We start from the raw sequence: 22,651 nt of genomic DNA, 5'->3' as shown, positions 1-22,651 counted from the left end.
GAGAAGCGCCACAGTTGGTAAGACAGGATGACAGGCTGATGGTGTGTCAGACGACCAAAGTAAGACACAGGTGTACACTTCCCTGCGTGCTACTATCAAAGCATGAATGGTTTTATAGGCTACTTTCAAAGCCGAAATTATAAAGCAAACTGTGCATCTTTTATGTTCGAATGTTAATCGACTAAGATGGTGTGGGAAAGAAGTAGTAGGACAGTTGTTTATTTAAAAAAAAGGAATCAACGATGGAATGCTTTCAGAGTGAACCTTCTACTCATACTTGGATTGTTTGCCTCCACAGGGGTACAGTTCGGCGCACTTGCCCTTACCAAGACCTATCAGTGCCGCGCTCATACATTTCAATGCAAACGCAGGTACGTTTCTTGAGGGATGCTTGTAACGAGCTAGCCAAGATACCCCGAAGCTAAAAAGGATGTTAGGTAAGGGTAAAGTTCTCCAAGGTACTTAAAAAAAATCACAGTATAATACTCACCTCCATACACTGATCCAATATCCGGGGATGCTCGTGAGGGTGCGGGAAAATCGGTTCGCCTTGCAGAGACATGCCTGCAGACAGAGATCCTGTTCCGGTCCATTCCTGCCGATGGTATCGAACGAATCGATCACGTACAGTGCGAGCTGATTAAGTTCCCGCGCCCTAGCCGATCCTTCCACGGTCAGCGCACGCGCAACTCGACGTCCCTCTTCTTCCTCCACCTCCACCTCTGAAGTCGTGGGCAGTATCATCATGTTTGAATCGCTTTTCGTCATCGTTATGCACATGATCACCTGTAGTATGAACATCCCAAATGAAAGGTACGCAAGCGTTGTCAGCGCTATATCGAACAGATCTTTCAAACCGAGCAAACTCTTATCCACCGCTTTCTCCTCATACTCCACGACTGGTGTGTGATGATGATGATGGTAAGCATAGTCACCGCGCGATGCCTCGTACCCGTCCGCTTCCCCTTGCAGCAAGCCCCGTTGATATTTGGACTGTCTTAGCTGTAAATCGTTCGCACCGTACTGTCCGTAACGGTCGTAATTTGTAGCGCCGGGTGTGCCACCACCTTGCACACTATTGCCTATGTGATCCGGTTGCATCGCGTACCCGGTAATGATACCTTCGTCGAAGTATTCTTCCTGACCAAGGCGCGGATTCGATGTGGGACGATGCGTTTCAGACTGCCGCTGTTGGATGGTGGCATGCTGGAGGCTTCGATTGAGCGTATCATTCACCTTGCGGTTGGAGAGAAAGTTTGCATAAATGTCATCCAGCGTTGAGGTCCTGCAAAAGGAAACAATCGTTAACGGTGAAGATCTACGTTCCTGGTTGGTGATGCACTTACTTTGTAAGCCATTCTTTGTATCCTGACGATCCCGGATCGTACAGCATACCGTCCGTAGGATCTTGAGGTGCACTCATCACCAGCGAGGAGCTATTTGGCATCGCTGAGCTCATGCGTTTGAAGAGCTGGGATTGCGTTGGATATACGTTGATGATCCGTTTGGCAAGGAAACCCTTACAACGGTAAAGATTTATCATCGTGCTGCGAGGAAAAAATAGAAAAGATTTTTGTTTTCGTTTTGTGGAACAGTTATGCAAGCAGAACATTTAAAAATTCTAATTTACCGATGAAATTCCAGTGTCGAAAGTGCACTACTATAGCTGGCATCGTTTGTACCAAGCTCGTGCAACAGTTGCTCATCCGTTTGGTCTGATTCGGTACGACTTTCGGCACCCTTCTCCTGTCGACAGTCACCATCATTTGAACTCATCTCACACACACCATCCAGCATGAGATAAGTAATGGGCATTAGTTGCGCATTTAGAATACCATCAGCAGATATCATTAGGTCCACTTCGGAACCAATTTCAGCACAACTAGCAAACGGTGTACCGAAAAGTACTTCCACTAAAATCACTACTAGCCTTAACAAATTTTTATCCGGCATCTTTCGCACACTGAAAAACATCTGATTTCCACTAGTGCTACCCAGCAACTGGCTCACGACACCTTACCGTGTGCTAACAGAAAGCCGTTCCGCGTGCAGTAAAGGAAAAAAACAAATTATGTCGCCAAGTTCTTATGCTCTACGTTGCACAATGTGCATCGATGCATTAATTTGGAACCAACCGTTTCCGGTTATATGCGTTTTAATGGTACCGCGCTACAGAGTGTTTCTTTGCTATTGCTAATGCCCATTTTCCATAGTACATCTTAGTGCAACTATTTCCCGTTGCCCTAATTGCTTGGAAAAAGTGTAAATAATTATATCTAATAGTTGCACATTGTGACTGCGTTTTGATTATAGCGAGCAATAACTGGAGTACATTTTCAGCGACAGTCACTCAGTGCCTCTCTTGTTGTGTGTGTTGTTTGTGTGATATATAACCTCTATTTTAAATTATTTTCCAAACTATTCTTATCTTATATGCGTTTTATTTATGTTACTAAATGTAATTAATTAATTATTTTAAATTTAAATTAATTTAGTTATATTGACTTGAATACTACTACCGAAATGTTTCACTTTCGTTAAGGGAACATTAGAGGACAGTGTAATTTATATGTTTTTGTGTAATTTGAATACTTTTCTCTTTATGATCCCCAGTTTTATGGCACAGGCCTTCCCTATCCTTTTCGTTGTTGCCCTCTATAATTCCAGCAGCCAAAAGGACGTATCGAATAGCTTCTAAGCGTAGTCATTCATTACTAGTGGGCTGATTCTTTTAAGTGAACCGTACCGGACGACCTACAGCCAAGATAGTTGTTATAGATACGTGCACCAGAAGAAAGGATCGGGACATCGAGACATTGAAAGGATCGAGCGATCATCGTGCGACGGGTTTCGGACACTCGTGCTGCAGGCTAAGCGACCGTGGAAGCGGTTCCCAATGCCTGAGGGAAAGTCAGTGATCACTGTTTATAATATATCGCAATAATAATGCATCTTTAATTGAATGTTAATACGTAATGTACTTTTAGTAAATGAAAACAAATAAAATATTTCCCTTATACAGCTCACATTATGGGACATTTCCCAGTTGCGCATACACTCAACAGCTTTTCTTTCATACTTATACTTCACACACATGCACATATACACACACACACTTAATTTTCGTCACCAAATCACAATTGCGAGCAGAATGTTTTGATAGTTAGCTCTCTTTCCCTCTATCTATCTCTCTCCAGCAACCGCATTACCCAACCAGGGATCGTCACTCTTCGGCGTGCGGTAGATTGCGATTCGGAATGAAACCACCCAGCTCCCGGTCACCCTGATCTTCGCCCCTGCTGATTGTTGCCATCACGTACACGATGCACACGAAACCGAGCACACCCGTCGCAAACAGGAACCACGTTTTTCGCCAAACGGGCCGGGCAGACGGTGCGTACAGACGTCGGGACCAGCGGGAAAAGATTTCCTTCGGTGTACGGCGCTTGTACTTGTTGTCGTCCCGATCCGAACCACCGATCGGTGGTTCCCGGGTGAGCAGTGTTGATCGGCGACTGTTTGCTGAAAGAAGCAGACAAACCATAGGGTGAGTGTGTGATGCGCTAATCCGTTTATTTCGAGTGTTTCACTCAGAAAGGAATGCTTGTCTTACCAATGTTAACGTACGGATCGAGATTTAGCACCGAGTGGGGCGTTTCGGGACGTTCCTTACCAGATGGTTGGTTCGTATTGTTGCTTCCCCGGCTTTGTGACATCATCCCGTGTACGTCATTGTATCCCGGCATAGCGCTACCGTTCTGATTTGCCATCAGATCAACCGATGGATTCGACGAAGCTTCCGTATAGCTTTTATCATGCTTTTCGTCCAATATCTAAAATTTAGCAAAAGCGCAAAAAAGGAACAGCATGAAATTGTTTCGTGGTTGTGTACGAGCATATATCTGATGTCTACCAACGGTAAGCCTAATTCGTTTCGGCCCCAGTTCACCTGGCCAAGCCGTACGCGCAGCACGTCCGCAACCGGCGACACCAGATTGCTGGGCGGAAACAGTGGTTCACTGCAGATCGGACAGGTATGGCCACCGGGGGCCGTATTTGGGGGTAGCATTTGCTGTCGAGCGTTGAGACACTTCCAGTGAAAGACATCTGCAAAGAACAAGCGCGAACGAACCGCGGACAAAGAAGAAATAACAGTCAGAAATAACACAGTGTGAATCATCCGAAAAATGGTAACTACGAAACTGTTACTGCACTTACGGTAGCATATGAGCCGAACGCAATCGTCACTATCTCGTGGACTGCCGCACAGGGTACAGTTGGAGTCGAAATCACTATCCTTCAACCACTGTATGTACGACTGCACTGTACACTGTCTCGTGAAAGGAAGCCAAACAAAACATAAAAAATGGTAAAGTTTATGCGATTATGCTGAAACTTATCGTCCTGCTGGTGCCGCGGAAGCAATGTTTACCTTCATGTGGTTCACTACCATACAGTTTTCGCATACATTAACCCGATGCTCGAAGCAAAATTGCGTCGTCACCTGCCGCTTGGGACACTTGCAGAGACCCATATTTTTTTACCTAGGTTGTTGTGTGATGCTTTTATAATTGTAATTTACGTTCGTTTCTCTCGTTCACTTTTTAAAAAAATCACACCGACAGTGTTGTGGCTGGCCACGTCTCGTTAAAGTTTCTACCACAGATTATTAGCTGTCCATCTGCATTTGAGCAGGTTGGACCATGAGAAACGGTGCCAACTGTCACTGCAGCGAAGAAGAAAGCAAGAGCGAGAGAGTGAGAAAAACAAAATTGACAGCTGCTGAAGCCGGTCTTGATATAAATGTCGACAAATTTCTCACATTTTTAAATCAAGGGTTTGAAAAGTACATGAAACACTGAATTGTTTTAATCATTTAAAAAAAACTTACAGGCATTTCTGCTGAACAAGTACAAACTTCTACTATTGCCCTAGCACTTTAATTTGTGATAAATGCTGTTTGACAGCTCAATGTTGGGAATGGTTACGTAGAGTTCACACTGCATTCTGGTTCAGCTGCAGTTCACAAAACCGCTCCAAGGGCGTTGTCTACACAATAAATCAATTCCAATCAATTATGCTTGGCATTTTAAATTTCTTTAAAAATACAAAAAAACATGCTTTTTTAAAGCTCAACTTGCAGTTTAACAAAGTAACTAAACTAATTCAAATTACTATTGCTTTTCTTTCCTAATCAGTACCAATCAGTCGAAGAGTGGAACAGATTTAGTTTGAATAAAAATTAGATTTTATTCAATTTCACTATTTTTATGGAGTAATTTCAAAGTAACAAAATTACTTTGCAAATGGAAATGTCTTAAAAGATGAACCTATTTTCAACAAACAGATTAGGTCTAATTTTATTGTTACAATTAATGTAATCTTACGTAACGGCAACTATGTTTAACTTTTTACTATATCGTTTGGAATGAACGTATTTTAATATGGCTCAATTCCGCATTATTGCGATCACATTAACGGTACGGTTACTGCTGAATACACATTATAAAAATTTTAGATAACATATGTATAACAATCGATATTTAAAAACAAATAATTCTATAATGCACATTTGCTCACGATCATCTATTCCCTATTATCCCTCACTCCACCCCTCTTTTGCATGGTTATAGTTCTTTAACTATATAACATCAAAAATGTAAAATGCACATGTACTTACTTACTAATAAGGGCTTTCCTAGATAAAAATAAAAACGTTCGGTTTAGAAAAACAAATCCCCGCTAGGAAGAATGTCGTCCTTATACTGACTGTAAAGAATGCTCGAATACCACAGTATTTGGCTAGCGTAATCGAATCCACCAAACACATGGCCGATGTACGGTGAATCGCGTGTTCTGTTCGGATGGTAAGAAAGAGCGTAAAAGTTTTAATAAGGTTACTGCTGTGCAGGAGAGGGCAGCTATCTTACCTTTTCTTGAAACTATGATCCACTAGTGTGATTGCCCACCGTAGGCTGGAACAGTCACGCTTCGGCTCACATCCGATATACGCCGTCATTTGCGCGAGATCGATCTTCGCCACCTCCTCGAAACCTTTGTCCTTCTTTTCCATCTTTTTCAACACCACCAATCCACGACCAATGAGCTGGAGCTGATAGCTGCGCAGGGTCTTTGTCTTGCGCTCAGCAAACCTCAGCTCCATCGTCGGTGTCAATACCGGTGCTTTCTGGATGGTTCGATACACATCATTCAGTGTAGTCGTTGGCTTAAGCGTTAGGTAGTTATTTTTACGATCCGACTCGTCCCAGTACGTCCACCTGTGGAAAAAAAGAGCAACATGATTACTTTCACTACAGCAACGATGCAACACTATGGTTGGGGAATCATACCGAACAACTATCTCAAGCACCTTCTCGCTGTAGTGTATGGGACGGATGAGTGCATCGTTTGCGATCACCTCGTACAGCGTTAGTTTGTACCAGGGGTGTTTGGTTTTTGCTGCCAGCTCCTTGCATATATCAGCGGCAGTCTTGGTTGGATTTACATCCACATTAACTTGTGCTTTGTCCTGATAAAAAACAACCCGGTTTTAATTACCTACGATTGCAAGTTTACACCCTTACTATACTCACCTCCTTTCCGGTACTGTTTTTCCCAACGACGCGTATACTGCTCTCCACTTCCGGTGGATTGTCGCAGTCGATCGTTATCCACACCTTCAAATCGCCCGAATGTTTAACCGCGTCGGACAGATTTTCCGCCGCCGCATGGTACTTCTTCAGCACCGTCAGCATCAGTTGCTCCTTGTACAGCTCGTCAGCGGCCACCGGGAACAGGTTGCTGTACAGGCGAATCAGATCCGCAACAACATCCGCATCCTGCTGATGGTAGCCACTCCGCTCCTGTACCGTGTTCTGGCTAGCGTTCGCAAGCAGTACCGAGCCCCAGATCATCGCCAGATTGGGGATACCCATCCGATTGTGCGGCTCGAGCGATGCAATGAATGCCAGATGGCCAAGCAGCTTCTTCAGCGTACAGTACTCGATTCGTGGCAATCGTTCGAGTAACTGACGGTACGAATCGATCTTGAGCTGTTGTCCGTCCGCCGCACCGCTTAGCGTACCGATCGCAACGAACGATGCCGCATAGCTGCCGAAGAATGAACCCGGTAGCTCGCGGATGAACTTTTTCAGCGCACCCGCCACATCGTACTCGTTGTATTCGTTCCGCGTAAGCTGCACGTTGAACGCATCCTCGTTAAACAGTTGCAGGATGCGTACCATGGCCGACTGTGAGCCGGATTTCCGGTAGATACCCTCCGACATGGAACCGTGGGCGTAGATAAAGTTGATACACTTGTCGATCAGCACCGGTACGTCACCGCGCGTCAGCTGCTGACCGTGTAGCGTTGTTCCATTTTTGTGTGCCACCTGTCGGATCACCTTGTGCCAGATCTGCGTTTCTCGTGGTGACCCCATCACGAAGTACAGCGTCGTATATGGCGGACAGTCGATAAACAGACTAGGACCGTGCTCGACGTACAGTGTACCGATCGTTTCCGGTTCGTTGTCGACAACTCCGATACACCGGGCCTTCCGCAGATCCAGCTCCTCCAACCGATTGTCGGTGAAGCTGTACAGGTACAGCTTTCGTTTCGCCAGCAGCAACCAGGCACCGGACCAGGGTGCCGAGACGGACTTTTTCGCATAACACCAACCGGCCCGCAGAAATTCGCGCAGTAGATCACTCTCGCCACCAAATACATCCGTCACCGATTGGAGCACTTTCGCCATCCAAAGGTTCCGGTCGGAACGTTTGTGCGTGCCGAACATGTACGACTGGCGTGCGAGCTTCACGTTCGCACTAGAGCCACTCGTTATCAGCAAATCCGGATTAGTAGACATCGACGCAGCAGCGAGTGCGGATAAACCCGCCCCACCGCCACCACCACCACCACCGCTCGTGATGGATGAGCTGGCACCCTTCGGTATGCCGAGCACCACCTCGAAGCAGTGCAGATCGAGCCTTCCCTCACCGGCAAACTTGTGCTGCAGTATGCTCTGCACCGACAGGATGTGGCGTAGATGGATCGCCTCCTTCGGCAGCGTTTGCTGCGGATCAAGATACGTCTGGAAGATGCGTTCCCGCAACACCACCGACCTGGGTGACAGTTCGTTCAACACGTCACCGATCTTGCCGGAGGGAAACTTCAGCACGTGCCCTTTGTGCGATATAAGCCGCTCAGTCAGCTTCGGCTTCGGTACCATCTCTAGCGTAGTCAGTACGGTGGAATTGTGTTCGCCGGTACCTTTGTTGAAGCTTGGTTTGCGCTTCAGCACATTCAGCAGCTTTGTAGCGACGCTAGACGATTTGGCAATGGCACCGGTAGTGCCACCAGCAGGACTGGCAGCAGCAGTTGCGGCAGGTGATCCAGCAAGTCCCCGTTCGAAAAGTGGATCAGTACCACCGATCGCTTCGAAATAGGTAGGCAGATAGGACGTTCGTCCATCGTCAATTAAACCTTCTTCCTCACGGGTAGGACGACCACTACTGCTACTCGAAGCCTCCGGCATAAACGGTGATTTGGAAACTTTCTCAACGGGTTCGGCACTTGCGTTAGCGGGACGATTTTCATTAATAGGATCCACCGTTACGCGCTTTCTGTAATGGTTGGTATTTAACCGAACTTGACCTTGAGCTGTTTGTTGCTCCTCGTCCTCCCCCACATACCAGTTCGTTTGTGGTTCCCGTGGGTAGCTCAAATCCACTGGTACATCTCCATTCGCCGACTCATCGTCACCAGTTTGCGCAAGATGTGGTTCAATCAATCGTTCCTCTAGTTCCACCAAGTTGTACACACTGCCCGCGGGAAGGTTTAGATTTTGATGAATAATCTGACTGACAGTTTGTTCCACCGGTCTGCTGGTGGAATTTACCTTCCGGCGCACCGGCTTTGCAGGTACTGCACGCACCGGTGCTACCATTGGTGTTGCCGTCTCCGCTGCAACAGCATCGCCTGCTGCAACCGTAAACGTCCCCATCACGTGCAACGAATCCGAACGTTGCGGTGGTTTTGGACAACGTTCCGTAGGCAACTTTCCCGACAAACGCTTCGGCATCCGGCTGTAAGATTCCGCACCGAGCAGATTCTCGATCAGTGCCAAGTTGCCGTCCTGCTTGTCATGTCCACTGCTGCCGTCCTGCTCGATGATGGCTTCCAGTGCCGCACCAACGTTCACGGTACCGGCCAACGGATCGAACTCATCTATAATGTCCGCAATCGATACCTCGTCGTAATCGTGCCGCTGATGGACGCCTTCCACACCGATCGGTACCGGTTGCAGCACATCGAACGTACGCATTTGCGCAAGCTGAACAGAAATCGGTACTGGCATTTGCCCCGGTTCGCTATTCTCGTAAAACGGTTCCGGTGTGCTTATATGCGAAATGCTAATCACTTCCTCATCCTCCTCTTCATCTTCTTCTTCGTTCTCTTTCTCCTCCTGCTTACGTGCATCGCAAGTGCTCGCGCTCCCGGATGCAGCGGTATTTGTAACGTCATAAAAATTCCACGAATCTGATCGTAAGTTTTGTTGCTGTTGTTCCATTTCGCCAGCTGATAGACGACGTGAAAATATGCGACGAGTAATGGCGGGACGTGTGGCTTTCGGCGAATTCGCAATGGGTGGTGCTGCTTTGTCACGTACCCGCACACCGCTCCGGATCGTCTCGTGTACGGTATTGTCCTCTTCCGATCCAACCGCTTCGTGCTCCGAAAGGCTACTGCTCGAGCTGGAAATTTTGGAGCGCGGTATAATGTTAAGCTTCCCGTATACTCCATCATTCACATTGCTCTCCGTCATTGTCGGTGGGCCGATGTAAAAGATCGATTCGTACAGGTTCGATTCACTCTTGTTCTTGCTGGTGCGTGCTAGTGGTCCCGGTGGCGGTACGACCACTTCGTTCGTGCCCGTTGCTCCCCGATTACGCTTCGGAATGACGCGACTGTACAGACTTTGGCTGGCGGGTGCATTTCTTTCGAACCGTCCACGTGCATTTTCGGCACCTTCGGACGAGGCCAAACTGCTGCTGCTTACCCGTACGCTACCACCGTGCGACGACGGTGCCGTAGACGTTGGCGTCGAATCCGCTGATCGTACGTTGGTAAGTTGATTGCTTTTCTTCGGTATATCGTACGTTGCCTGAACTGTGCGCGACGGTCCACCACCCGCAGCAACGGCATTATTCATCAGTGGACTATCAAAACGAATCTTTCCAATCACATCCGGCGAGGCGAGCGAATGTGGACGTGCCGTTTTCGGACTGTTCGATGCGCTCTTCGATTTGCGGCTCGCTTTCTGCTCCGTTCCAGCAGTCTGCTCCGTTCCAACAGTCTGTTCCGTTCCGGCCGTCTTTTCTGGTTTAGCACCCACGCTTTTAAGCAGCTTGCCGGCGGCACTCTTACGCGATTCTTGACCCCAAGCCACCAGGCTCGTGCCGGTGTTGCGGACGTTATGTGCAACCTTCTTCGTTTTGTGCGCAACCCGCTCACCAATCGATTCGGTAAGCATGCGCGACGCAGCACCGATGGTTTTGAACAGATCACCTGGGGATAAGGTTTTGTACTTACCATCCACCGGCGACTGTCTTTCTTCCTCTGTACGCTCATCGGTCGGTTGTTCGACCGTATCTGAAGCACGTTGGTTCGTGCCGGAATTACGAAGCTCGTTATGTAGCTTCAACTCCCTTAGGTTGTCTTTTAGCGATGTGTCAGGGGCCGGGAAACCACCGGACTCATTCGATACAGTTTTACGGGCCGCTGCGTCTTGGCTTAGTTTTGCCGGGCTTGGCGGTGCAGGACGCACGATAACGACGTTCTGATAATGTGCATCCTGTGCACACTCGGTGCCTTCCTTCGGCTTTTGCTGCTCGTCAAATATCACAATTTTTGTACGCTGTCTCGGTGTCGGTACGGGTATGTTATTCGAAGGAATGGGTTCTACAGTTACGTTCACATAGGCTGTCGATTGTTGTGTGTTCAACTCCTGATTCACGTGCTGTCTTGGGCGCGGCAATGGTACGGGAGCGGACCGAGCAGTTTTGCTCTCGCTTAAATCATTCTGTTGCTCCATCATCGCAACCCCCTATAAGCATGGGCGGCCGCGTAAAAAAAACCTAGAAAGAGAAATGAAACGACAGCAATGAGTAAGTGGCGGTACTGCACAGGCCCTATTATACATCATTTTGCACGATAAGCTAAGAGTGAATCATTCGTCGCTTAGAGGAAGTCATGTTGCAGCTGGTTTGTTGTCGTTGCTGAAGCAAAAAAAAGCATCGACAAGGTTCTGAGCTTTCAAACAATCAGGTCATTCGCTTTATTATCAACTTCAAGCGTGTTCTTGAGGAGATTTATTATCCAATTGGTACAACGAGTAAGACGTTTGTACTATTTTTACTTAGTAAGCCTAACATATGGGAAAACGTCCAACCCAATCCATATTTACAAACCCTTCTATCTATGATCCAATCTACCACCTACGAAATCAATCACACCCTTTCCGTACGGCACACATCGCTACAAAATTGGCTCTATTTCGTCCAATTATCGTTCGCAGTCGGGATAACAATCGTACTGTTTCGTGGAAAGAAGTTCAAAGCCACCACGCATTATTAAGTTATCGATGAAACCGAACGGGTGATATCGCGCTTCTCTTCTTATCAGATGATAACGATACTGTAGGAAGCAACAAAGAATCCATCATAAGAACTGTAGCATTTTTATCGTTTTAATGAGCATGATGACACTTTACATTCTGTTTGAGGATTTTTGTAAATTTTATCCAAGGAAAGAGCGCGTTTTTGAAAAGGCATGACTGGTTTACCCTTTTTTGCCAAGAATGCATTACAGATCAATAAGGAATTCCGGAAATTCTAAAGAATTTGTTGAATATTTAGCGAATAAAAAAATATGCATACCATGGAATCGCCCCAGAAATATACACGAATCCGATGGATTCAGTAACTTAAATATCATGCTTTTGATAAAAAAGAAAATGAAATATCATATGTTTTAAATACTTACTTAATATAAATAGTCTTGCTTTCTTTTTTGTACAATATTCGCTAATTCAGACCAGTTAATACCAACAGCTTTCGTTCAGTTCATTGTTTCCATTCCCGCGAATTCGCAGATGTTTCTCGGGTGGGCTGCTTTGTTATTCGTTATTTGCAATTCCGTTCTTTTGAACATCCGAACTGCCCAATATGGTTGATAGGAGGAAGTGCAAAACAAAAAGGTTGTTTGACGAATTCAAGCGCCGGCTGTGTGGCTGCGGCTCGGCTGTTGTTTAGCAGGAAGTAAATTTTTAGTTAAGGCTTTTGGTAGTTGTTGAGTCGCACGGCTTTGTGCACTTGCTATTATGAGGTTATGCAAATACGTTATTCAAAAATCACTTTCAGAATGACACATGAGCTGTAGCTGTGTGTATGTGTTTATACAGCACATATGCATAAGAACCAGCTAGCGCACGATTGGGCGTCGGAACAGGTTTATGATTCACGTATGTTTCTACATAAAAAACTATCCCACTCGCGCACACATGGTTCAATTTAATCCTATTGACGGTTACTTGCTCACTCACTCACTTATTTATTGCATACTTCATCCCGCTCGCCTCGCCGTGATGTTTTGAAAAAGAAACATCTAGTCATATTACGAACAATCGAATTTGTATTGCTGTTTTGTGCAAAGAGTATGCACTTTTCGTGTATAACATTGCATATCCATGTAAAATGAGCATGCGAAAGGCACGAAAGGGATGAATCACAAATCACGTTGCCACTATTCAATTTCAAACTACAATTCGCAACCGATCAAAAATATATTTTATAAATTCCATCACTTTGAATTTCTGTCATGTAACACTTACGCTTAATTACACTGCCTATCACGGAGAAAGCCACTCGTTCACTTTGCTCCTTCGATTACTTGCGGATGACAAACCCGCTGTTGTCTGCTCGGTGCTTCGGAGCTAAACTTAATCCCGCCGTACCATTTCTGCGCATGTAGCGTGAAATTCCAACGCAAAACAATGCATTCACAGTTGCGCACTGTCTTTACTCCAGCGAACAAAAGGGAATTCCTGGGACTCGTTGAAATCCCGCATGCACAACAAGGTAGAGTAGTGTGTGTTCAATCGGGCTGGATGAAAGGTTGCTACACCACCATTGCATTGTTTGCAGCCATGTTGAAATTAAAGAGTTTCAATATTTACTGTAGTTTTTAAATTGGAATTCTTTTGATTTCTAAAGTTTGTGCTCATGATCGCACGTTTATTTTCAATTGATATTTACAATAATAAAATGTTTTTTTTTACTTTCTCACTTCTGGTATTGTGAGTTTAGTTAAGTGTTTATAATTTATTTCATCGAACAAATACGTTGAAGCACTTTTTTTGTTAAATGAATATTAAACATTTAACCAAAACGGAAGAAATGGCCATCATTAGCTGAACATTTAAAAAAACATAATTACCTACCGAAAATTATAATTTTGACAGATGTGCTTAACTTTCAACCCACTGCACGTATACACGCGGCTTTATCATTTTGACAGCTTTCAGAAAAACATATGAATTTCATGTATATGTAGCCAGAAGTCGAAAGGGTAGGACGGTGGGCAACTTCGCTGCGGATGAATTCTAACCCCTTCCGTACCGTGGTATGTACCGGCAAAGGGTTAGCCAAAGTGTGTTAAAATAGCCAACAGCTAATTACATCCTTGTTTGCAGTGAGCCAGCTGGTCGCATCCCGAACAATTGGCTGCTCCAATGAGGGGAAGATAAAACCAGTGCCCATTATACGATGACCACCTAGTGCGATTCCTATGCGATAGATGCATTAAGGCAGAGCAAGCGAGAGAGTGTGTGAGGCCAACGGAGCTAGCGATCCGTACAACCACACGGGAACGCTGGTGTGAAAGTGGGCAAGGCAAACACGGATGGGCGAGTTTTAGTTTTTGTTGTTGTTTTTGTCGTTTCTACTGGATCTTACTGCTGAAGCTCCAAAAAGGTGAGATAAGCGCATAGTTTCATAACGATCTGTGTAAACAAACAATTCCGTAGCAATCCCCTCATGGGTATATGCCTGATTCACGGCACAGTTGTGGGTTTTTCGCAAACGCCTTAAGGTGTGCACGGAACTATTAGTTCAGTATCATTATCAATTATTACTGGTCGCTACTGTTTGGTTTAACGTTTCAATAGATAGATTTTGTTATGTTTCCAGCAATATCGCATTAGAGTAATCAATTGTATTGTTATACCATTTTAGGAAAGCTGCGCAGCGCAAACCTGGATCGTTCATCCTTCCCTGCAAAGCGCCATACATTCCAGTGCCCTAATTAGTAAGTCGTCGAATCGACAACAAAAAAACCAACCGAGTGAATGTTCTGAAATCAGGATGCGGTTCAACAAACAAGAACTGATCACACTAGCGACGCAACCGAGCAACAAGTTCGAAAAGGAAGGCCCGCTACACGTAACGGAAAAGCAAGAAGGTTTCTTCCGCAAAACCGAAGGCAAGTGCTAGACACCTTTGCACTGGGATGTACTGGGTTAAAATGTAATCGTCTCGTTAATCTCCTATCATCCACGGTTAGAGTCGCGTGCTAATCTGTGTAAATCTGTGTCCACAACAATACCATTACCCTTTGGTACGCTAAAAACATGGAACATTACTAGTTCATTAAGAGCACCCTGCTAGGTTTGTGGAGTGAACATCATTTTTACATGTTTTTTATCATTATTTGCGGTACCGAAAGATTAGTTTGCTCAAGGGTCTTTGCTTCTGAACCGAAACGCACTCAATTTGTTTGTATGTGTGTGCGTCGTTATCATTGTACGTGAATGTACTCTATTGTTGTTTCCTTGTTGTTGATGGATTTGTTTTGTAATAGTTTTATTTATTGTTTCTCTATTTCTCCTCGTTTTCCCTCTTTTTTTCATCCATACCTTCATTTCATCGCGAACAACCCACGGCTCTCAACTACTGTCGACGGAAACTGCAACGAACGAATGCTAACTGGAACTTCTTCCATACTTGTTTCGGCGGTTGTTTTTGTTTTCGCCCTTTCGCTTTATGGAACCATATGCACATACGGCATTCGGATGATACTTGTCCTTTTTTCTTGTTCTCAAATGGGTATGTGGGCTAATTAATCACAGATGAATCACAAAAGCCCACGAACGGTCGGCTAGGCCGTAAGGGTTTATTAAAGCGTCAAACGCCATTCAGTTGCATCGGTAGTGGATCAAATCAAGGTTCGTCTTGTTTTCTGTTCGAAAAAAAAACTCCCTCATACACACACAAACACGCACCCTGTTACTAAAAACCGCTCGTTTAGTCCCACATGTTCCCACTGACACGTTGTAGTGGTGTTTGCTATTAGTTTTTGACTAACCAAAATGGACCTGAAAAACTGATTCCTCTATTAAATTTAATCCTTTACTTAATTCGAAGCGTTCCGGAATGTGGAATGCAAAATTTTCGCAACAAATAATCTTGAAACGAAAGTTTTTTTTGCACGTATCCCGAAAAAACAAACGCCACGAATTAAGTGACAAACAATCCATGTCGGTTTTGTAGTTCTCGCTTGGTATCGTTAACATAACCCAGTATCAGTAATTTTTATGGAAAGGAAATAATATTTCAGTACTGTGACCTTGTGTCACTGCTATAACATTTTAGTGGTTAGTTACTTTATTTTACCTTTCGTGTTGTTTTCCCCCCAAAAAATGTCTACGACGCCGACGACGACAATCACAGTAAGCCTCGAAAGGTGGTGTCGGCTGCGTGGAAACTTACTGTTCTACTTTAAATCGAGTGATCCATTTTCTGAACCGCAAGGATGCATAGTGCTTGAAAAGTACAAGTGCATTACACCTAGCGCCGAGCAGCAGGAGTATGATGGTTACGTATTTTATTTAGGTAAGAAATTGCAATGAGAAACTTTTAACCAAATCATAGCATGTTACTTATTTACTTGTGTGTGTGTGTGTTTTTTTTTTGTAGAATTTAATGATGGTTTAAGACAACGATTTGCTGCCAACACACAACAGGAACGCTTCGAGTGGATGCAAGCGATTGGGCTGGCGGAGTACGACATCAAGCGAGCGCAGCTCAAATATTTGCGGGAACAGATCGATCGTCATCGCGGCACTATTCACGATGTTGACATCGATATGTTGCGTTTGCAAACGGGGAAAGAGATTGGTAAGTAGCAGCAGGTGTGTAAATTACATAGATCTACCTCTAATTCGCCGTCTGTGGAAATGTTTACAGATTTAAACGAAATACCCATCTGCGAATCTGTAATCTCGTGCGATAATCTGCTGTGCGATGGTAATGGTAAGCCTCCGAACCCGTCCGTTGTGGTGCAGGTCACGTCGAACAATCGTTCGTCGGGCTGGATCAAGTACGGCCGGACGGAGGTGATCGAGCGTAGCTCCAACCCGCAGTTCATCTGCACCATTGCCTTTCGGACGTGTGACGGGTTGCACAGTGAGTCGCTGATACGCTTCACCGCGTATGACGTGCGGGAGAAGGTAACACAAACGGCCGTTCCGATTGGGTGGGCCGAAATATCGCTCGGCGTGATAGCGGATACGTCACGGCTGCGGATACCGTTGCGTACACAGGCGTGCGGTGAGAATGCTGGCTTTCTGACGATTGCAACCTGTACACCCGATATGGAACGACGGAACAATCCACGTTCACCAATGAAATCGGGCCTGTTTTCCGGCTTACCGATCGGTGAAAATGTGCCGCACCAAAATCAGCTACAGCAGCAGCACCAGCACCAACCGTTAGGTCATCGACGCTCACAATCGCTACCACCAAAGCTCGGCATAAAGCTTTTCATTCCACCTCCGTCGAAGATTGGGCTGGTCTTTACGAATCCAAGTATTCACACCTACCGGCTCCATTCCGGGCTTGGCGGTGACATTAGCGTGCTGGAGGTCATGCTCGAAAGCTACCTTTGCTACATCATCCCCCAGCAGCTGCTGTCCGTGTGGATCGCGCGCGAGAAGGAACTGCTGCAGGAAATCTCCGGCATGGGTGAGCTTGGGGGCGAGTGGCGCCAGAAGCAGATGGAGCTGCTCGACAAGCACCTGAAGCTGCTGAAGGATTACTCCCAGGCGAAACAGTACCTGCACCAACAGCAACAGCGCGGCCGATCCTTCAAACCTAGCTGCCGAAAGGGTGATGAAACGCTCGAGTTCGCCCCGGTCAATCTGCACCTGCAGCGCATGTGGGCCCACAACGATACGCTCAAACGTGCTGGTATACTGGACGTCATCACGGTCGGTGCGTTTACACGCCATTCGGGCAAATCGAAAACCGGTGGCCTTATCAAGCTGCTGCACCACGTCAAAGAGTCGCCGTCGAAGAGCGAAGGGCAGCACAAGGTGGCCGCCGCAAACGATGCGGTACAGGCGATCAAGCAGCTGCGCAAGGAAATCGTGGAAATTATGTCACAGCTACTATATCTGGCAAAGTCGAAAAACCCGAAAGGCATGCTACCACTCTGCAACGAGATGATGACGAAAACGCGCGCCCTGCTAAACATTTGGGAACCGAGCCTGGTCGAGGAAGCGTTCGCATTTATCGAGCGACATCGCATCATCGACGACACGACCGTTAATGCGGCTGCTGGCGAGGGTGATGCAGGTCATCGGGAGGGTGGAGGACTGTCGGTTGGTGGCGGTACCTCAGCAATGTCACCGTTTAAGAAGATCACCCAGCAGCTCGGTGCGTTGGATCTGAAATCGCCCGAGCTGGAAGATTTTTCCACACCGATGGGACCGGCACCGGACCTTTGGCCTCAGATACGCACCAGCAAATCCGGTACGCTTAGTGTGCCGAAGGCGAAGATGGTACCATCCCCTTCTTCGTTTGAGCTTGGGGATGCGATCGCTACGATACAGAGCAGCTTTAATCAGTTGCAGCAGGAAGGTTTGGTACAGGAGGGAGGTGACCCGCACAGTATGACGTACTCGTTACCAAGCCCGTGCTATCTACCGACCGAGCAACCATCCACTTCCAAGGCAACGAAATCGTGTGGTGTGTCCGGTGGTGAGGTGAACGTCACGTTCAGTGAAACACATTTCGACATCAATGGTGAGGTAACACCAAGCCCGGTACTCCAGCCAGCCCCGTCGAAACCAAGCGCTTCCGATCACGCCACCACGCTGGGAAGTTTGCCGAATATGGGATCATCCACGCTAACGGCAAATCAATTGTTGGAGAACAAAAACGAACTGCTGTCGAACGTGTACGACGAACAGGGCTATCTGATCGAGAATACTGCCATCGTACTCGGCCACAATGGTGCGTTTCTCGATACGAAAGTGATGAGCTCGAGCCCGTCGGCCAACTATTACCGGCCGACGGAGGAACCAGAACCGCTAGATCTAACGCAGCTCAACATCGAGGCGAGCGTGATGTGTCTCGTCTCGAAGGTGAAGTTTCTGTGCGGTCGATGCGGTAGCCCGGCAGTACGGTTGCGACAGCCCAAAGGTGGACCGCTCGGTGCTATGCAACGACCGACCAGCATCGAAACGCTGCAAACGTACGTTGTTACGAGTCAACCGCTATCGTTACCGCACGCTAGCGCTGGTACCGAACCGGACACAAAAGCCATCGCACCCAGCGTCGAGGTACCGCGGGAAGAGATAACACAGCAAACGCCCGGTAACGAAAGCCCAACCAAACCGAACATTAGCGATGTGGCGATGTGTGGTGGTATTGAGATGAAACCGACCACGCCCCATCTAAGCAATAGCAAGGACCTTAATCTGGCCCTTACGCAGGCAGTCGGTGAGGTGGCCCGGAAGGTAAAGAAGGGTAACAAGTTTACGGACGGGTTGGATCTTTCGGCCACCACCGATTGGGCACTCGAGTTGCGACCCTCGATGAAGAAGCTGCGCCAGGCGATGGATGGGCTGTTGAAAACCGCCCGCCTAATGCATTCGGTACAGCGACTGCAGCAGGATATGAAGAAAACGAGCGCCACGCTTGCGATCATGTATCGGCGCGATGTGTGCTTCTCCCAGGCACTCACCTCCCTCGTCGCTGGCTTGATGGCGAAGCTCTGGGGTCAAAATGTGACGGAAAACTTCATCAACCTACTGGTCCATCTCGGTCCGCTCGCTTACTTCGAAGGGTTGCTTTCACTGTACGGCAACGAAACGGACATGTGGGGTGACATGAGTGTGGCAGTGGAAGATCTTGCCACCGTTGGGTTTACGCTCGTACGTAGCAATCTGCACCGTGACACGAAGGGTGCCATCCCCGTACCACGTGTGACCGGTTCGAGGCAAGCGTTGCGTGTGTTGCTCCCGGTACCGGAGTCGGTATTTTGCCATCTACCCACAAAAGAAGCGGTTAGCTTTCGCGTAACGCCCGTCTTCTTTAACATCGGCATCAACGAGAAGGCAACCGTAGCGGAAACGCTTGGTTTTACGCGCGAACAACATCGCTCGAACTGGGACAATTACGACCGGTTGAAGCAGTACCACAGCCGCTACCGTAAGGTGCCGTTTAACTTTGTCAATCCGAATTGTTCCGCTAGCCAGGATACACCGACGAAGGTGGGTGCGTATACCACGCCCCAGAAGGAGCTGCTAGTGCCGGACCATACGGTTGCAAAGTTTCTGGACGACATGGAGGCGGAACTGCGTGCGAATGGGTCGAAAAATTACGCCATACTGCAGCTGGCGGAGGAGATAACGCGCGCTGTTCAAGGGTTACGGTTTACATCGTGCAAAAGCGCCAAGGATCGCACCTCAATGGCGGTTACGCTCGAGCAGTGTCGGGTGTTGCAGCAGGAGTTTCATCTGTCCGCGGGCAATGCACAAAATGTGCTTAATACGATGCGCAGGTAAGCAAAAGTAAATGCAAATAACGAGAGACCTGTACGACAGTGCGTTCGCATTCAAGATAAGAATAATCACTCTTTGGAGAGCGTTGAAATAGAGTGAAAGAGTGGTTATAAGGATTTGAATCTTTTATTCAATCTGTTCACGAAACAAGAGTGATTCAAACTCACTCACTCTTACGCAGTGTAAATATCTCTTGTCTACATGACAGTTCTAAATTGCAAAACAATAATTTCATTCTGTAAAATCATTTCTTCGTCAAATCGTTCGGCATAATTTACGAAACATTGCATTATTAGTTCGATGTTTATTTATGTATGCGTGCGTTTTTTCTATTTTTAGCGAGGGAACCCGATCGGATAATACGATGAAAAACGTAGGCACACGGAAGTACGCGTTCAACATGCCACAAGTGCTGTCGCTGCCAGCTGTTTATCGTCCTCCAGCCGGTACTTATGGAAAGGCTCAAACTTAGTTCACCTTCATAAGTAAATAGGGCTAGCAGAATTCTGAAACCTTACCTTACTATTAACCTATAGATGCGTCAAACGTATAAGTGAATAAGTTTGTTGTTTCGTGTTTTTTTTTATTTAATCTCTTTTTAATGCGTTTTGTTAACAACAGTTTATTGCGTTCGTTTGTTTTCTTTCGGGCCAACCGGGCACAGATCACATTGTAAGGTGTCACGGTTTAGTTTTTTTTTTATTATTTAGAACAATTTATCGTGTAGCCAACAAAAGTATGTGAAACTCATTATTTAAAGCAAAACAAACAATACTTAAAAACATAACATTAATACTACTTTTATTTCCATCAGTGAATGTAGCATTTATATTTGTTTTTTTTTGTGTAACGATTTACAGTGTAATGTGTTAGTTATTATTAGTTACAAAAAAGCATTAGTTTATCATCAAGGATTACAATGATAAATGTATAACGGGAAGCAGGATACAAAGAAGAACATGAGGCGGTTCGAGAAGGATAAAATTGAGCTTTACGATAATAGTCTGCATAACGAATATGAACCCTAAATATGCCGGAATGTCTACAGGAAGTAGTGTTGAATCTTCCCTATTAGTAACAAACGCATAATTACACCGTTAGAGCGATAAGAGGCTAAAGGCTAAGGCTGACTGGCAAAAAATAACAAATCCAGCAAAAAACTGTCATTGAGATTCATGCACATTTCTTCATGGGCAACATAAGCGGGGTAAAATTTCCAAATACGATTTATCCTTTTGGAGTTATAAAAAGCGGTTCGAGAGGAATTCACAATGCTTCCATGAGAGCACGCGAAGAGAAACGAGCGCTGTTCGGGATGTTAAGTTATACGTTACGTGTCTGTCTGCCTATTGTGCGTCTAACCGTCTAAATACTCACCGGAACGATTCAGTAATGTATTGTCCATTTCACAATCGATACATATTCGAAGTTTATTGCTTATTACAATGAGCGTTAGGTTTGTTTTTGTTTTCTCATCGTATGCGGGAAAAAACACATTTTTCATCTTTGAAATTGAATGTTCTGTTTTTTAAACATTCGTTATAACTCTTCAATAAAACGGAAAATAAAACCTTTAAGATGTTTTTTTTCGTTTTAAATTACCGTATGCCAAAAGCATAACAGGACTAACCAAGCTGACTAATCAAGTTAAATAACTTACATTTTTTTAAAATTAATCCAACTAGCCCCGTAATATTTACAACACATATACAAGCCCAGTTAACTTATTCAACTTTCAAACAATCGAAGGTTTCCGTTTATACTGTAGCAAAAAATCGAGAATCGCGTATAGAGACGAACAAGAAACAAAATAATTAGAACACAAACACAAAATGGAGAGGGAATAAAAGATGAGTGAAATTTAATTCAAGCATAACTAATTGTAATGGCACGTTACATAAGGATGTTGTAGAAGGGTGTGACATTCGGAACAAAAAAAAATAATCTAGTATAGCATCAATTCGCTCCAGTACCGTTTAAAATTTTAAAACATAAAAAAAGCCATATAGTCCAACATATCTAGAGAAAATTGATCGAAAAATATAAACGAAACGCCAAAAAAAGAACATGAATCAATTGTCAAATGAATACTTACAACACATGTGTTAGCTATGCAGGGTAAAGAAAGGAAACACTTTTGGGACTTACAAAGCAAAACAAATTATCACAAAAAAGTAAATCCTGTTTATCGTACGTACATTCTGTCGCATTTGAACATGAACTCTTTCGAACATTGTGCTCTAACAAATCAGTGCCAATTTTGTTTACTTATGGGGAAAAAAGTGTAATAATAATCAATTCAAGTTATAACATTCTTAGCACTAGTAATCGATTCATTGTTGCGCAACGTAGAAAGCAAAGTTTTTTTTTAAATATATATAACAAAACAAAAACCTCCAGGCACCAGACTGCGAACAGGCAAAATGGGATGTCGTAGTGTTTTTACGATAGGAAACCAAAAATCGAAAACGTCGTTTTGCACTATTTAACCATCTTAACCGCATACGTAGGGTAGGCGTAAAGGACTTTTTGACAAATTCGTTATTCAAATTGATAGTAAACAACGTAAGCGTAACAATGAGTGAAACTGAAACGGAACGCGCTCTGCCTACCGGCAAAAGTGAGTTGAAGCGTTCAAAAAACTGTTGCAAAAAATAATAGCAGTGTAGCGATAAACCAATCGGGTACACTGTAAGTAATAAAATGAACAATACTAACCATGAACAAAACAAAACTCAATTGTTTAC

At 45.4% G+C, this 22,651-nt stretch overlaps 4 protein-coding genes across 7 annotated transcripts; 1 reads left to right on the top strand and 3 right to left on the bottom strand.

Annotated features, from left to right (window-relative positions):
- Positions 1–46: 46 nt before the first annotated feature.
- On the bottom strand, positions 47–2,332 carry LOC125766080 (uncharacterized). The gene is made up of 4 exons (XM_049431716.1): positions 1,631–2,332; positions 1,347–1,547; positions 491–1,285; positions 47–421 (listed from the first exon to the last, which is right to left on the bottom strand). Exons 1-4 carry the CDS (start codon positions 1,972–1,974, stop codon positions 268–270), a joined length of 1,494 nt encoding a protein of 497 aa, XP_049287673.1. The 5' UTR covers positions 1,975–2,332; the 3' UTR covers positions 47–267.
- A 592-nt stretch (positions 2,333–2,924) lies between these two features.
- Positions 2,925–4,695, bottom strand: LOC125766271 (zinc finger protein-like 1 homolog). Its single transcript, XM_049432109.1, has 5 exons — positions 4,433–4,695; positions 4,219–4,330; positions 3,914–4,107; positions 3,614–3,833; positions 2,925–3,522 (listed from the first exon to the last, which is right to left on the bottom strand). The coding sequence occupies exons 1-5, from the start codon at positions 4,532–4,534 to the stop codon at positions 3,224–3,226; spliced, it is 927 nt and encodes a 308-aa protein (XP_049288066.1). The 5' UTR covers positions 4,535–4,695; the 3' UTR covers positions 2,925–3,223.
- A 638-nt stretch (positions 4,696–5,333) lies between these two features.
- Positions 5,334–13,125, bottom strand: LOC125764336 (uncharacterized). 3 transcript variants are annotated; one of them, XM_049428529.1, is made up of 6 exons: positions 12,891–13,125; positions 12,044–12,301; positions 6,594–11,136; positions 6,351–6,529; positions 5,931–6,278; positions 5,334–5,856 (listed from the first exon to the last, which is right to left on the bottom strand). In XM_049428529.1, exons 3-6 carry the CDS (start codon positions 11,094–11,096, stop codon positions 5,724–5,726), a joined length of 5,163 nt encoding a protein of 1,720 aa, XP_049284486.1. In that variant the 5' UTR covers positions 11,097–11,136; positions 12,044–12,301; positions 12,891–13,125; the 3' UTR covers positions 5,334–5,723. The 3 variants fall into 3 exon arrangements, with proteins under 3 accessions (XP_049284486.1, XP_049284661.1, XP_049284572.1); XM_049428704.1 differs by lacking the exon at positions 12,044–12,301; XM_049428615.1 differs by lacking the exon at positions 12,891–13,125 and having other exon boundaries at positions 12,044–12,375.
- Positions 13,126–13,308: 183 nt separating this feature from the next.
- Positions 13,309–22,638, top strand: LOC125764481 (inositol polyphosphate-4-phosphatase type I A). 2 transcript variants are annotated; one of them, XM_049428829.1, is made up of 8 exons: positions 13,309–13,681; positions 13,752–14,031; positions 14,293–14,539; positions 15,186–15,281; positions 15,787–15,948; positions 16,033–16,233; positions 16,303–19,903; positions 20,244–22,638. In XM_049428829.1, exons 3-8 carry the CDS (start codon positions 14,422–14,424, stop codon positions 20,374–20,376), a joined length of 4,311 nt encoding a protein of 1,436 aa, XP_049284786.1. In that variant the 5' UTR covers positions 13,309–13,681; positions 13,752–14,031; positions 14,293–14,421; the 3' UTR covers positions 20,377–22,638. The 2 variants fall into 2 exon arrangements, with proteins under 2 accessions (XP_049284786.1, XP_049284870.1); XM_049428913.1 differs by lacking the exon at positions 15,186–15,281 and having other exon boundaries at positions 13,310–13,681.
- The last annotated feature ends 13 nt before the right edge of the window (positions 22,639–22,651 follow it).

The sequence above is a fragment of the Anopheles funestus genome, chromosome X, assembly GCF_943734845.2.
Source record: "Anopheles funestus chromosome X, idAnoFuneDA-416_04, whole genome shotgun sequence".
Classification (NCBI taxonomy): Eukaryota; Metazoa; Arthropoda; class Insecta; order Diptera; family Culicidae; genus Anopheles; species Anopheles funestus.
This window is presented reverse-complemented; position numbering and strand designations above follow the sequence as displayed.

Excerpts from the sequence above, each read along its gene's own strand:
- LOC125764336 (XM_049428529.1), bottom strand. The coding sequence starts at position 11,096 with ATGATGGAGCAACAGAATGATTTAAGCGAGAGCAAAACTGCTCGGTCC. Across the intron at positions 6,279-6,350 it reads GTGCTTGAGATAGTTGTTCG|GTGGACGTACTGGGACGAGT; the intron begins GTATGATTCCCC and ends TTTTTTCCACAG. Across the intron at positions 5,857-5,930 it reads GATCATAGTTTCAAGAAAAG|AACACGCGATTCACCGTACA; the intron begins GTAAGATAGCTG and ends CCATCCGAACAG.
- LOC125766080 (XM_049431716.1), bottom strand. The coding sequence starts at position 1,974 with ATGTTTTTCAGTGTGCGAAAGATGCCGGATAAAAATTTGTTAAGGCTA. Across the intron at positions 1,548-1,630 it reads TCGACACTGGAATTTCATCG|CACGATGATAAATCTTTACC; the intron begins GTAAATTAGAAT and ends TTTTCCTCGCAG. Across the intron at positions 422-490 it reads TATTGGATCAGTGTATGGAG|CTTCGGGGTATCTTGGCTAG; the intron begins GTGAGTATTATA and ends CATCCTTTTTAG.
- LOC125766271 (XM_049432109.1), bottom strand. The coding sequence starts at position 4,534 with ATGGGTCTCTGCAAGTGTCCCAAGCGGCAGGTGACGACGCAATTTTGC. Across the intron at positions 4,331-4,432 it reads TGGTAGTGAACCACATGAAG|TGTACAGTGCAGTCGTACAT; the intron begins GTAAACATTGCT and ends TTCACGAGACAG. Across the intron at positions 3,834-3,913 it reads ACGAATTAGGCTTACCGTTG|ATATTGGACGAAAAGCATGA; the intron begins GTAGACATCAGA and ends GCTAAATTTTAG.
- LOC125764481 (XM_049428829.1), top strand. The coding sequence starts at position 14,422 with ATGCGGTTCAACAAACAAGAACTGATCACACTAGCGACGCAACCGAGC. Across the intron at positions 14,540-15,185 it reads TTTCTTCCGCAAAACCGAAG|ATGAATCACAAAAGCCCACG; the intron begins GCAAGTGCTAGA and ends AATTAATCACAG. Across the intron at positions 15,949-16,032 it reads TGGTTACGTATTTTATTTAG|AATTTAATGATGGTTTAAGA; the intron begins GTAAGAAATTGC and ends TTTTTTTTGTAG.